The sequence below is a fragment of the Nicotiana tabacum genome, chromosome 17 (assembly GCF_000715075.1).
Source record: "Nicotiana tabacum cultivar K326 chromosome 17, ASM71507v2, whole genome shotgun sequence".
NCBI lineage: Eukaryota > Viridiplantae > Streptophyta > Magnoliopsida > Solanales > Solanaceae > Nicotiana > Nicotiana tabacum.
This window is the reverse complement of record NC_134096.1, coordinates 141165754-141178260: the sequence shown is the minus strand read 5'-3', so window position 1 is coordinate 141178260 and position 12507 is coordinate 141165754. Positions and strand designations below refer to the sequence as shown.

The window sequence follows — 12507 nt, the reverse complement described above, 5'->3', positions numbered from 1 at the left end:
CATCTTTTAAACTGTAAAAATTTCTAGAGAAGTTTGGTCGAAGTCCTAAGTAAGTACGTATTTTATCGTGACTATTAGCGACTCATGACATTTTAAGAAAAATACCGAAAACTAACTGAACTGTACTGCTACCAAAGAGAAACCGAGATGATTGAAACGATTTCGAAAAGTATAATTTTGGTTATATAAAATAGAATAACCAAAATATTAGTGTGACGCATATTTTATAAAATAACCGGCCCAATCAAACCAATGGCAATCGACATCCCACCCCGGTGACAAAGCAATACGTAACAATAAGGCATAACAAAAGGGTTAATTAAGACAACGTTCAAGTGTTAATAAAAGCACATCACATTGTGTAGATTTGTTAAAGTCTCGATGAAACGACGATAAATCATTGTTGTTACTCTCTACAGTTATAAACAACATTATTAAGATATTAATTGCACATTTAGACAATTAAATTGCTTCTAGAGAGGTTCCATTACTTCACTTCGCGCTAGACCAGACATTACCAAACAAGATAGTAATCAAGTACTAAATCTTGAGACGCTATCAGTCATTTCCAAAACCAAGAGATTAGATACAAACACAACCAATTACAATGTAAGAGCCCGTTTGGACATTTGAAAATTTTTCTTTTTTCCAATTTTTTTTTTTTGAAAACAGTGTTTGGTTATCAAAATCTTACAAGTTTTTCCAATTTCACTTGAAAATGCATTTTCAAATTTGAAAAACTGGTGAGAACCAGTTTTTCAATTGAAAATGTATTTTTTCTAGTTTTTAATTTTACAAATTTACCCTATATTTTTAAAATTTATAAAATGACCCCATCAGTTATTAACCAACAACTACCCACATAAACACAAAGCAGGCACGTCTTCTTCTCGCCAAAGTGTGCGACTGCCTTTTCCATCCCAATATGATAACAGTTAAACAATAACATGTTTGATTATTTATTTCAAGTAGGGTAATCAAATTGGGGTGATTTTGATATTTTTTACAAGTTGTGGGGTATAAAATATATTTCATGGTTTTAAAAAAAAGACATTCAAATATGTTGCAAAAATTATAACCAAACACAACTTTATCTTCAATTCAAATTTTAGTGAAATACCAAATTTAAATTTTTTTTTTGGAATTCATGTCCAAACGCCTACTAAGAGCGGAAGGTGTGAATGCCTTTTTCTTTTTTATTAGGCTGTCTAGATAAGCTTAACAAATTCATCAGCCAATTGCAAAAACTAGAATCTTGGCCTTTTGTTCCATAATTTTCATAAATAATGCATTTTTCAACATGTAACAATCATCAACATTCCAACGTCTGAAAGTCATTAGTTACTGAAATCCGAGGGTCATTCATTAATAATTCAAATCAACTTTCTCCTCCCCCACCCCCCAAAAACTATAATAATAAAAAGAAATTGTGCGGCTGCTCTTCTTTCAACACTCACATTGCACAAGAGTATTAGGCACTAAAAAACAACAATGATTGTCACTTGGAATCTGAAATGAAGCTCAATATACAAATACTTTGGGACAAGGATTGGCCATTGAAAGTTGACAGAAAAGATTGGAGGTAGTCTGATCTGCTGAGAAAATATTCTTTAGCCAAGTTGGATACCTCCAAATGTCAAGAAAAGAAAGAGTGCTCATTTTTTTTTATGAAGATAAGGACTCTACCTATCTACTACGTGCTAGCTTCTTCATTTATTTCAACTTTCTATACATTCTAATGCCACCATTGGTTTCATCAGTGGTCCATTGAGACCTTTTTCCTGTTAAATATCAATTAAAATAGGATGGCGTCAGAACCTTAGAAAACACTGTCAAGGTCATTTATCAATTTCTTTCTAACTAGTTCTTGTTCTTAGGTTAACTACAGATTCATCAGCAAGATCCAGAACATCAATACATAGCAAAGAGAGGTTTTCTGATACTACTATATTGGATCCTACTTATGGAAGTAGTATAATTCAGGATATTAAACTCCTCTTCATATAGTATGTGAATCAACACCTTAATAAACAATTGAGAACTGACGATACAAAAAATTAATCTAGATATAAAACTGCTATGATATCAAACTATTTGCTGAAATACTATGGAAAAAAGAAGGAACTTGCTGAACTAAGGTGGCCTTCTTTTAGTAAATCTAAGTGATGCTTCTGTTCAAGTGAAGATGTGAAGTTCAACTGTCCTTCAATGCGAATCAGAACATTCTTCCAGAGTTAAACATTTCACTTCGATCAACTATTGAAACAGCAGTAAACCTGCATTGCGAATGTTCACCACGTAATTCTGACCAATAAAGGATAGCAATGATCCATCTCATAGTTAGGCCAGGAATCATCACCATTAACGAATCCCTGATTACATTTCCAAACTTCTGTATGATAGATCTCATCTACGCTGAAACGCAAGCCACTATCTTTCACTTTTAGTAGAAACTTGTCCAATGAATCACCTCTGTTGGGACTGAAAAGTATGGCTTCAGAGGAGACCTCCCTTTTCAGCAACAATTTGATGGTTTGGACAAGTTCTGGATGGAATTCCTTAAAAAAAGTGCTGCAAAATTATAAATGAAGTCAACATATAGCAGAAACTCCTCAACATAATGAAACGTAAAGCTTTGGATGATTTTTTTATTTCTTATTCTTTAATTTCTATTATTATTATTATTATTTTGACAATAGTTGTGTTTGAGCTAGCTCTGATTTAGTTCTTGTAATAAATTAAAGGGTCCAGTTTAATGAATAACGAAAGATTTCGCAAAGAGTTCTAGCTCATTATAGATGGATGCAAATAACGAAATCTCTTTGACCAATTACATTATCTGTCAACAAAGATGCAATAAGGTTGTCTACACGATTAAATAAAAGTATACAGTATCATGGAAATTGTTAGACATGTAAGCCAGCATGGGCACTGTCTGTACTAATATGTGCAACTATTGTGTGTCACAAAAAGGAATTTCAGCATCTGGCATATTATTTCGTTATGCTGTGGTGGACATTGGTTAGTATTGACGTGAAGATAGTGAAACAGAGAAATAAAACACTTTTTTCAGACCTTCATCACTTCATGCAGAATGGTCAATGAGGAAAAAATATATATGTACTTTAGCAAGAAAAATAAAGAAGAGAACTACCAGTCACTTGCGATGATAATATCAAATTTGTTGGAGAAATTTGAGTCTTTATCCAGACCCCAATGTAGCATCAATGGCTTCACTTCTGTACTACCAAATCCACCAAAGTTGGCATTTATATTATGCTGTATATCTGAACATTAAGAAAATGCCAACTAAAGATAATACATGGTAGGAACTAAAGATGACAATTATTAAATTTCTGTAAAATAAATGGTAGGAATTTCGTTGTTAGCTCTAAATCTAACGCAGGAACTTTAAAGAAAATGAAAAAGAAAAGCATCACCTCTGTCAACGTTTACAAACCCGTAATATGGTTTCGGTTATATTGGAGCCAACAAGTAAAGAACAGTTCGAAATATCAGTAAAAAGAAAAAGCTAAACATAAAAGGGCGTGATAGTCCATTCAGCTACCTCTAATAACAGATAATGTTTCTAGTCGAGACGTATACTAGGTCAACCAAACTGTATGTCTTCAGATATTGAGAGAATAGTTAGCAATCACCAGTCTTTGTGCTTGTTCCTCCTTACTCATATAAGGATGGTCCCCCGGGAATATAAGAGGAACCACCCCAATGTAGGTCGATACTGATGAATCTAAAAAGTTGAAGAGAGAAAAAGAAGCTTAAAAGCATAACAACATCTTATCATCACGTATTTGTGTCAAAAAGTGGTCGGTGGCCAGTGGACAAACTAAGTGTTATTATTATGCTCATCTAGCCATTGGAGAAAAAGGATACAACCAACGACTTGAGGATTTCCATCTGATATGATAACTTCTAATGCTTCTGTTGTCATTGCAACAGCTAATCCAGCTAAGCCATATCCAGATCCAAGTTCAATGACACTTTTCTGCCTTAAAAAGTCCAACAAATGTGTAACTCAGATCACTTTCAGGTGGAAAAATAAAATTCACATTCAATTTGACTTAGAACACATATGAAACCTGAACGTGTCTGGATGTGCCAAACAGTAGTAAGCAAGGACTTCCTCAGACGGCCATTGACCTACTCAAGAAGAAAGTCTATAAATTAGGACAGATTAGCAGCAATACAACAACAGCAACTACGCCTAATACAGAGCTAGTTGAGGTCGGCTAAATGAATCATGTCTATCCATTAGCAGCAGTCAAAGGATAAAATTAGATGGACCTTTTAGGTTGATTGAAACTGAATGCACAATCTCCTATACAAATAGCAAAACACACTTTAATTTGATAGCAGAGGTACTAGAGGAAACCTGTCCATTCAATAAGTAGCAAAAACATTACAGCCTGAATTTTAGGCCCAAAAGCAGATTATAAACTCCACAGTTGAGCTTTTACCAACATATTTTATGCTGAAACTTAATAAAGTGAAAATTCATATACACGTTTAAGAAACACTTAAAAAAAACTTTTTCATACTATAAGTATCTTTTCTTTCCTCAAATACTTTGCAAAATCTCAGAGAACCATCACATGCTCTCTCCTCATTTGTCATCAAATCACAGGGACCTCAAAGTTCAACATATGTCGTCTTCTCTATCATTCCTTTTTCAACATCTTGTTTTGTCTCCTTTTTCAACATATTCTCTTATTCTTGAAATTTTGACTACAAAGTTCAAAAGGTGTATGTCAAAACTCATGCCTTTAAGTCTTTAACAAAATGTCCTCTTTAAACTTGTTCAACATATTCTCTTATTCTTTGAAATTTGTGACTACAAAGTTCAGAAGGTGTATATCTGCTTAAAACATTTGCCTTTAACAAAAATGTCCACTTTTATAAGAATAGACAAGTTTCTCATACACTGTTCTATTTGAAAGAATAAAAGATCGTTTCAAAAAACTTTAAAGCTAAAGAAAACTATTTTACATAGAAAAAACCAGGGTAATAAAACAAGGATAAGCTACTTCATTCAAGTCTGGAAGCATTTGGCTTTCCTTATGGCATATGAAAAGGGATATTGCTGAAGCAAGTAGTCGGTCCTTCACTTCATCTGACAATAGTACGGAGTCATAGATAGTACTCTTTCTAAGCAATGAATCACTTTCGCAATATTAATAAATTATCCAAGTGTTTGGGTGATATTAGATTAATCAGCTCTACTCCTAGCAAACTCAAAGAACAAATGACAACAAGGGCGCCTCAGTTTTACTTCACAAGGTTTCCTCCTAGCATTCGGTCAGACTTCATATAAGGGAGAAAAATGGTTTCTCCATGCAGAGGCGGATCCAGTGTGAGAGTTACGGGTTCAATTGAACCCATAACTTTTGACGCGGAGTAGAAATTTATGTGTAAAAATTCATTAAAATTGCAAAAATAATAGATTTGAACCCATAGCTTTAAATATATAATGGGTTCAATGTTAAAAATCATAAAATTGAACCCATAGAATTTAAATCCTGAATCCGCCTCTGTCTCCATGAACAAATTCTATTATACTACGCAAAGGTAAAAACTTGGTGATGTCCTTTCTTATGGTGTTACTCCTCTAGATGCCTCTTCGAGCCCAGAGTATAACATAGTAATGATGCATATTGCATAATGATCTTTTTCATAACCTGGAGATGTAGATCCTTGAATAACTAATTCTACTCACTGAGGATCATGAGTTCTAGTGTTAATTAAAGATTTCTCATTTTACTAGAAACATCATGATTCAAATTGGAAAAGAACAAGTCAGCTGTTCCCGGAGTTTGTACATTAGGATTCTGAGTTCACAAAATAACCAAAAATAGAAAATGTAGTTATATTTGATAGATACTTACAGACAAGCCCAGTGTTGTCAATATCATATTTGTTACAGACCTCAAAGTCACTAAGATTCGCAATATCATCCACTCTCTGACTGCATCAAGTTCTAAGCATTAGAAACCATCAGAGCAGATCCACAATCAACCAGGTTGTTATAAATTGTAACCATTAACGAAATAATTACTATTGTTTAATTTTGGTTGCTTCTTTTTTGCAAGGCAGAAAAACCACAACACTTGCACCAGAAAATGAAATGGGACTTTTCAGTTATAACACATAGCATTTGGCTTCCATTAGAATGAAAAAAACCCAGAAAGTCTCAAACTTTTAAACTGAAACTCACTGGAGAAGAAGTTGAGGAGCATTGGCAACAGGCAATGTGTAGCAGAAAACAGCATCTCGCGAGCTGTGCAACTGCTTCTTCTCTGATAACGAAGAATCCAAGATTTCTTCAGGGGAATCTTTCTTCACACGGCATGGTATCAAATTGAAGCTGTGGGTTGCCTTTCTTGATATTCGCTGAATACCCACTTCAGATTGATTATCTAAAATACACCCAATTCCAGTTCAGATGATAAAAGATTAAAACTTTGACAAAAATGGGCTCTACACATATATGTTTTGATAGACCTGAATTGGATGAAGGACCACCAAGAATAGCACGTTTAAGAATCTTCCATCGAAGAGATGATGCATTTCTTGTTGAATTCGAGCTACTGTTTGCTTCCATCTTCCCAATCCTTGACCTGCTATTGCCACGTTTTACAGTTACTCCGTATTTCACTTCACAGTATAATTCGGGTATTCGATGAAACTACGACATCGTATAGCACGTATCCCACCAGACCCATATTTGAAATTTCACCAAATTCTTCAGAAATTTGAAAAGAAATATTTTATATTGAGTTTTCTTTTAGTAAAATGTTACTATCGACTCATACCATTACACTGATTTATTATTTTTCTTGTTACTGTCAAATGCGACTAATAATTTTGTTAAACAAATTAAGAACGTTACTGGTTAAATTTCAAAGTTTTACCTTCAGTGTAATTAAATTCGCCGTTATAGGCATTTGTCACTGTCCTTCTTTCTCTAATCTACATTCTGTCAGGGATAAGTTTGTCACCGCCTGTAAGAGTTACTCTTCTTCAGTTGTTCAGCGTTGCTTCGCTTTTTGACCTGGCGATTCTCAGGTTCTAACTCACTTTGTCATTGATTTTGTAGCAATTATTTGTTACTGATTTGATTAGTTGATAACACACTAGGATCTAGCATATAATTCCACCGGTGTTATTTACTCATTTCCTTACTCAAATTGCAGAAGGAACAAAACAAATTAAAACATTGAGGAAAAGTTTATGTAGTAGTTTCTTTTTTTCCAGGCTTTGAAGAGAAGTTCATTCAACAATTAAAATACTATAATAGGAAGAAATTTACAAGATTGATCACAAACAAATGTATGTAACAATATTGCCCTACGCAAATGCAAAAGAAATTTTTACACTATCAATGCAATTTAACCTCCTATCCTCAATAGTCAATACGGAACACTATATAAAATATATGCTTTTGAAAATGACCAAACAAAGTAAATGAGACTGCTAAAGTAGCATCTTTATGCACCAGTTAAAAAATTGGGCATCCATCAACCATAATACCTTCAGCAGTTGGACAAGAAGCCAAAGGGCATATGTCTGTATGACTTCCCCACCACTGAAGTCTAATATTCTCTTGTCCTAAGCAAAAGTACAACAATACACCCATGAATGCTAATCCTGCATCTAACGCTCCAGACTAAACATAATTGTGACGACTCCACAAATTCTTGTAGTATCTATATACAACAAATCCTGAAATAAAAGCAATAATGATCCAACTGTTGTAGTTGACAGCAGTAGCAGGTGGCATTTTGATTATTCCAGCTAATAACACAGGCACCGAGATCATTCTAATCCACTGGTGGTTAGGGAAAGCTTTCTGTAATAACCAAACAAATGCAGGAGCTACAGCTCCAAGTAGAAAAAACCAATTTGTAGCAGAGTAATAGCCAAGATTCCCATAAATCCTCTGCGACCCAATCAAACCCCAGATAACTGAGGCATCATAGAAAACATGATCAGTTGGACATGTCCATGGACTGTCTTGAGGAAGCAGAGCTCTATCACAAATATTTGGGACATTGTCCAGTAGCCACCATGCCGTTCCCAGATGTGCAAATGCTGATATTAAGGTTCCAATTACCTGAATAAATTGTTTACAGCAGAGAAAACTGTTTTGTGACAGGTCTTTATAAACCTAGGAACTAAGATAAGCTTTTTGAATTATGTTACTTCTCTTTTGCCAAAAAGATATAGTAAAAAGTTAACCTGAGCCATGAACATTGCCCGAGGGGGGATCCTTTATAATGTCCAAGTTTTAAGTCTTGTAGAAAGGTTAAACCTTGCTTCATACTGATATAGCCATACACCTTGAAGCACATATTAGCAGCTGGATATCCTGGATACAAGTATCCCATTATGTACTCCGTGATAATATTTAAACCAGGTGTCTGAGCGACAAAAATATTGGAACATCAGATTTGCCAAAGGAAGAAAACAATAAATTCACAACACTGACACCAAGCTATTATTGCAACTAATTTTACCTAATTGAGCAGTAACTATGTTACTGATGGACAAAATCACAGACTATCTCAAGCTGCTATTATACGGAACGGTAACCATGGGCTTACTTGGTTCGTGGTAGCAGTTATGACTCCAATTGGGAGGGTGAAAAAGAGGGCAAGACCACACGCTAGCAAGACACCCCACCATGGTAATTGGAGCTGGTTTTTGTAATATTCACATACAAATACAGTTGCTGCAATATTTATTACTAGAATAATTTGGAACCACCATTCAGGAACTTGCTTGTATTTCCTCATCAGCTTTGTGTGCACGTCCATTTTCTTCTCCTGTAAAGCAGACTTGCTGAGCTGCCATAGATCCCTGCACCTCTATTACTAGTCAACTGGTGTATCCACTCTCTACATCAGTGCAACAGTTAATTTCACGTATAGTTACTAAACTTTACACAGTATAACAATAAAGTAACAAAACAATTTTGTCACATTAAAGTAACTGAACTTTACCATTGCTACTATAACATCAAAGTATGCAGCTTACCGTCCATGAAAGAGGAAAACATGAACAACTGTGGCAGTGAGGCAAGCAAAGCTGAATGCATAGGTCAATGAAAGGAAAATGCTGAGATAAAGGCGACCCTCATGCTCATATTTCTCTAAATCAATGTGAAAGTTTTGGTCTATGATGCTTGAAATGTTGTAGTCTTGACCATTTTCTTTAAACAAGCCATCCGAGAATATTGGAAAGTTCTTGGCCTTGTAAACATTGAACCAGTACATCAGAGGTGTAACAACATACACGAGGAGAAAATAACCAACAGCTATATTTGCAGTAGCAAACCATGGGCTAGCTAGTGGGCTTCCAAGATAGGAGGATATACTAGACCAATCAAGCCCAATTGCACCTATCCCAAGACCATGCATCCCTGAACCCAACTGTTGGCCCAGGACAGAGGAAGGGTACAACCAACACAGCCAAGATATGGAACTTAGCATTGGGAAAAGGTAACCTGGAAAGACATAGTAAGCAAAGCTGCACACGAAAGCAATGAGGAAGAATTGGTTTCTTGTCAATCCATTCTTGCTTCTCTCTTCTTTATCGTGAAGGGCCCTGCCATTGGAAGGGAAAATCTAAAGGAGACGGACTTCAATATTTTTGACATATATATGTGTGTATGTGTAAAAGTATTACAAGTTCAACAAATATTAACTTTTTATATTATAATTTCAAAAAATTGATAGGTTCAATGGTGAAATTTAAAGGCCGAATTTATTAAGTTTAAATGCTGAATCGTCTTTGTATCAAATCAAAAATCAAATGAAGTCAGTGTCTAAAACTGACTTGTACCATGGTTTGAGTTAATTTGGTGTTAAATGTTTTTCCTTTAATCATCCTCCTTTTGTAATGGTGTCTCACATTCATGATAATTGCATAGAATGTCATGTTTATCGGACTATTCTGGAACATCTTTTTATTTTATTTTATTTTATTTTAATATTTTTTGTATTTTGGCTCGTGGTTGGAACTTTAGCCTGCTAGACATGATCTAGTACATTTTGCACTTATCTACCAAAATATGTAAATACCTTCTCAATTTTGTCGTCAAATTATTATAGGAAATGTTGGCAAACCAACTCAAAAGGTCGATGCATCAAATTCTACTTCTCTTGGGATTCCCTTTTTCTATTATCATAAATTCATAATGATAAATTTTCTTTTATTAGATATCCCAAATGAGGGACGATTCATTGTTTTGTATCAACATGCATGTATATTTATTACTTAACTCCGCAGCCTTTTAAAATACTCTCATTTCATAGTCCTTGCTTAATTATGCATTATGCACAAAATATAGTATTGTCAGAAGTTTCTACGGAATTACTTCAGAAAGAATACTGATGACGTCGTCATTTTGTCTGTTATCTTTAATTAACTGGTTGAACAGAATTTCCATATCCACCGTTAAACCGAAAAAAAGAGAGCTAAAAAAACAAAACAAAACAATCCAACTTTACATGGATTCAATTAAGTGAGTCTATACATATTTATAAACCAACATATGTAGTGAATTATTTTTGGATAAAACGTTGACCCAAATAGACCACTTATCATTTAGATTTTAGAATTCTTATGGAAAAGGCATTTTTTCTTTTTCTTTCCTTTTTATGTTAAATACTCTGATGGGCGTGTATCAGTATGTCACGTATTTCTCTTTAACTCCATCGTGGAAATGTTTATGCTCACCGGATATCTTGCTATAGTATATATTACATTAGTATTATTTTTAAATAATGGAATGTCCTTTGCAAAATGCTATTCATTCCAGATCACCGAACAAGACAGACAAAAGATGTCGGCCATTAGTAATCTACTACCCCCTCTATCCCAAAAGAAATGTTGCGCTGAAAAAGAAATGTTGCAGCTGAAAGAGTAAGCTGTTGAGACTTGAGCATATAAATCTTTTTTTTATTTTTGTATAAATTAAAACTGATTTCTGAAAACTTTAAGATAAGATCTAGAGATTCAAAATATCGTAAGAAGAATCATACATCACAACATTTCATACTTACGATAATTTTGCTGTAGTAGCCATACCTGAATAGGGACACCTGGACAAGATTTTGGGGCCACCACATGGCCGCGGGCTCAACCAAATACCGGCGAAAAATACCAGCCCAACCAAACCCCAAAACTTGCGTCGTAATAACGACGATCAACGCCACCCAAAAACTCAACTTCTGCTTGTAGAACAACTTCACGGCACTCACCACGTGAATCGCATAAGGATTCCCGGCGCCTGAGTTAGCAAAGATCGTGATAAGCACGTGTTCTTTCACGTTGAATGGGCCGGGATTCAGTGTGAACTCCCACTTGCTTCCTTTGAAAAAACTTCGGTCCGTAATGGCCTTGGATGAGGTGACCTAATGGGACCACCGCAATTTGGGCGGAGATGGAGGTGATGGTGAGCGGCTCACGGCGGTACCAGAAGAACTGGTTGAGGAAAGAGAGGAGGAAACAAGTAATAGTGCCGGGAACCCACATGCGGAAAGTGACGACCGGAAAAGTGGGGTCGTCGGTGATGGGAACAGTGAGTGCCACCTGTTCAACCGGAGAGTTATCGTCATCTTCGCTTTGAACTGCAAATGTGTGATGTTTTTTTAAAGAGAAATGAAAGAATTAATAGGAGTAATTGGAAGATCAAATGGAGGGAGGATCAGTGAATGCTTACGAAGTGGAGCTGAGATTTCTGAGTGTTGCTCCGCAACATTCATTATTTCTTTTCGGTCTTCAAGTTTTTGCTAAGGTGGAATGATGAGTAAAGGGACGATGAAACTTAGCAGGCCTTTTGACATAAAAATTGTACTTTTCTTTAAAAAGAAATAGTATTTAAATTTAAGTTAAAAAATATTATTTAAAATTTGAAATTATGTTACACATGTATTTTACTTTAAAAAAAAAATTATAATTTTGTGAATACAAAAAAAAAAAACTTTGCAAGATTTCACAGATAAAAAATCGCAAAAAAAAAAAAAAAAAAAATTTTATGGACGAACTGGTCCTTACTTTCAGTCTATCACTTCACGTAATAGTCTCTCTCGGCTGAAGACAAATATAGCAAAAAATCAATGACCTGGAACGCACAAATTGGAATATTACCTGCTACTGTTAATTTTCTTTTCTTGTTGGTTTTTAAGGAAAAACAAATAGAGGCTTTAATGGTATATTCACTATTTTTTAAGTAATTATGCTCACTTTATTACATTAGATGGATGGTAGAAACTTTTTTATGATTTGTACGAAATGAAGAACGGATTGTAAAATTTTCTGAGTGTATTTCATCTCTGTCACTTACATGTATATATACACTTACATCGGAAGAATAAAGAATGGCAGAAAAGAGAAACTTTGTATAGGTAACGACTTGACCGGTCGTTTCGAGAGTTATAGCCCCGTTTTTCCTATTTCTACTTCTTTTGTGTTCTTCAGTTATAT

The 12507-nt window shown here is 34.8% G+C and overlaps 1 protein-coding gene and 1 pseudogene across 1 annotated transcript; both read right to left on the bottom strand.

Annotated features, from left to right (window-relative positions):
• Window positions 1-1978: 1978 nt before the first annotated feature.
• On the bottom strand, window positions 1979-6807 carry LOC107831011 (calmodulin-lysine N-methyltransferase). Its single transcript, XM_016658723.2, has 7 exons — window positions 6520-6807; window positions 6233-6434; window positions 5904-5983; window positions 4101-4161; window positions 3895-4010; window positions 3155-3287; window positions 1979-2571 (listed from the first exon to the last, which is right to left on the bottom strand). The coding sequence occupies exons 1-7, from the start codon at window positions 6617-6619 to the stop codon at window positions 2292-2294; spliced, it is 972 nt and encodes a 323-aa protein (XP_016514209.2). The 5' UTR covers window positions 6620-6807; the 3' UTR covers window positions 1979-2291.
• Window positions 6808-7290: 483 nt separating this feature from the next.
• LOC107831010 (oligopeptide transporter 7-like) lies at window positions 7291-11936 on the bottom strand (annotated as a pseudogene).
• Window positions 11937-12507: the final 571 nt, after the last annotated feature.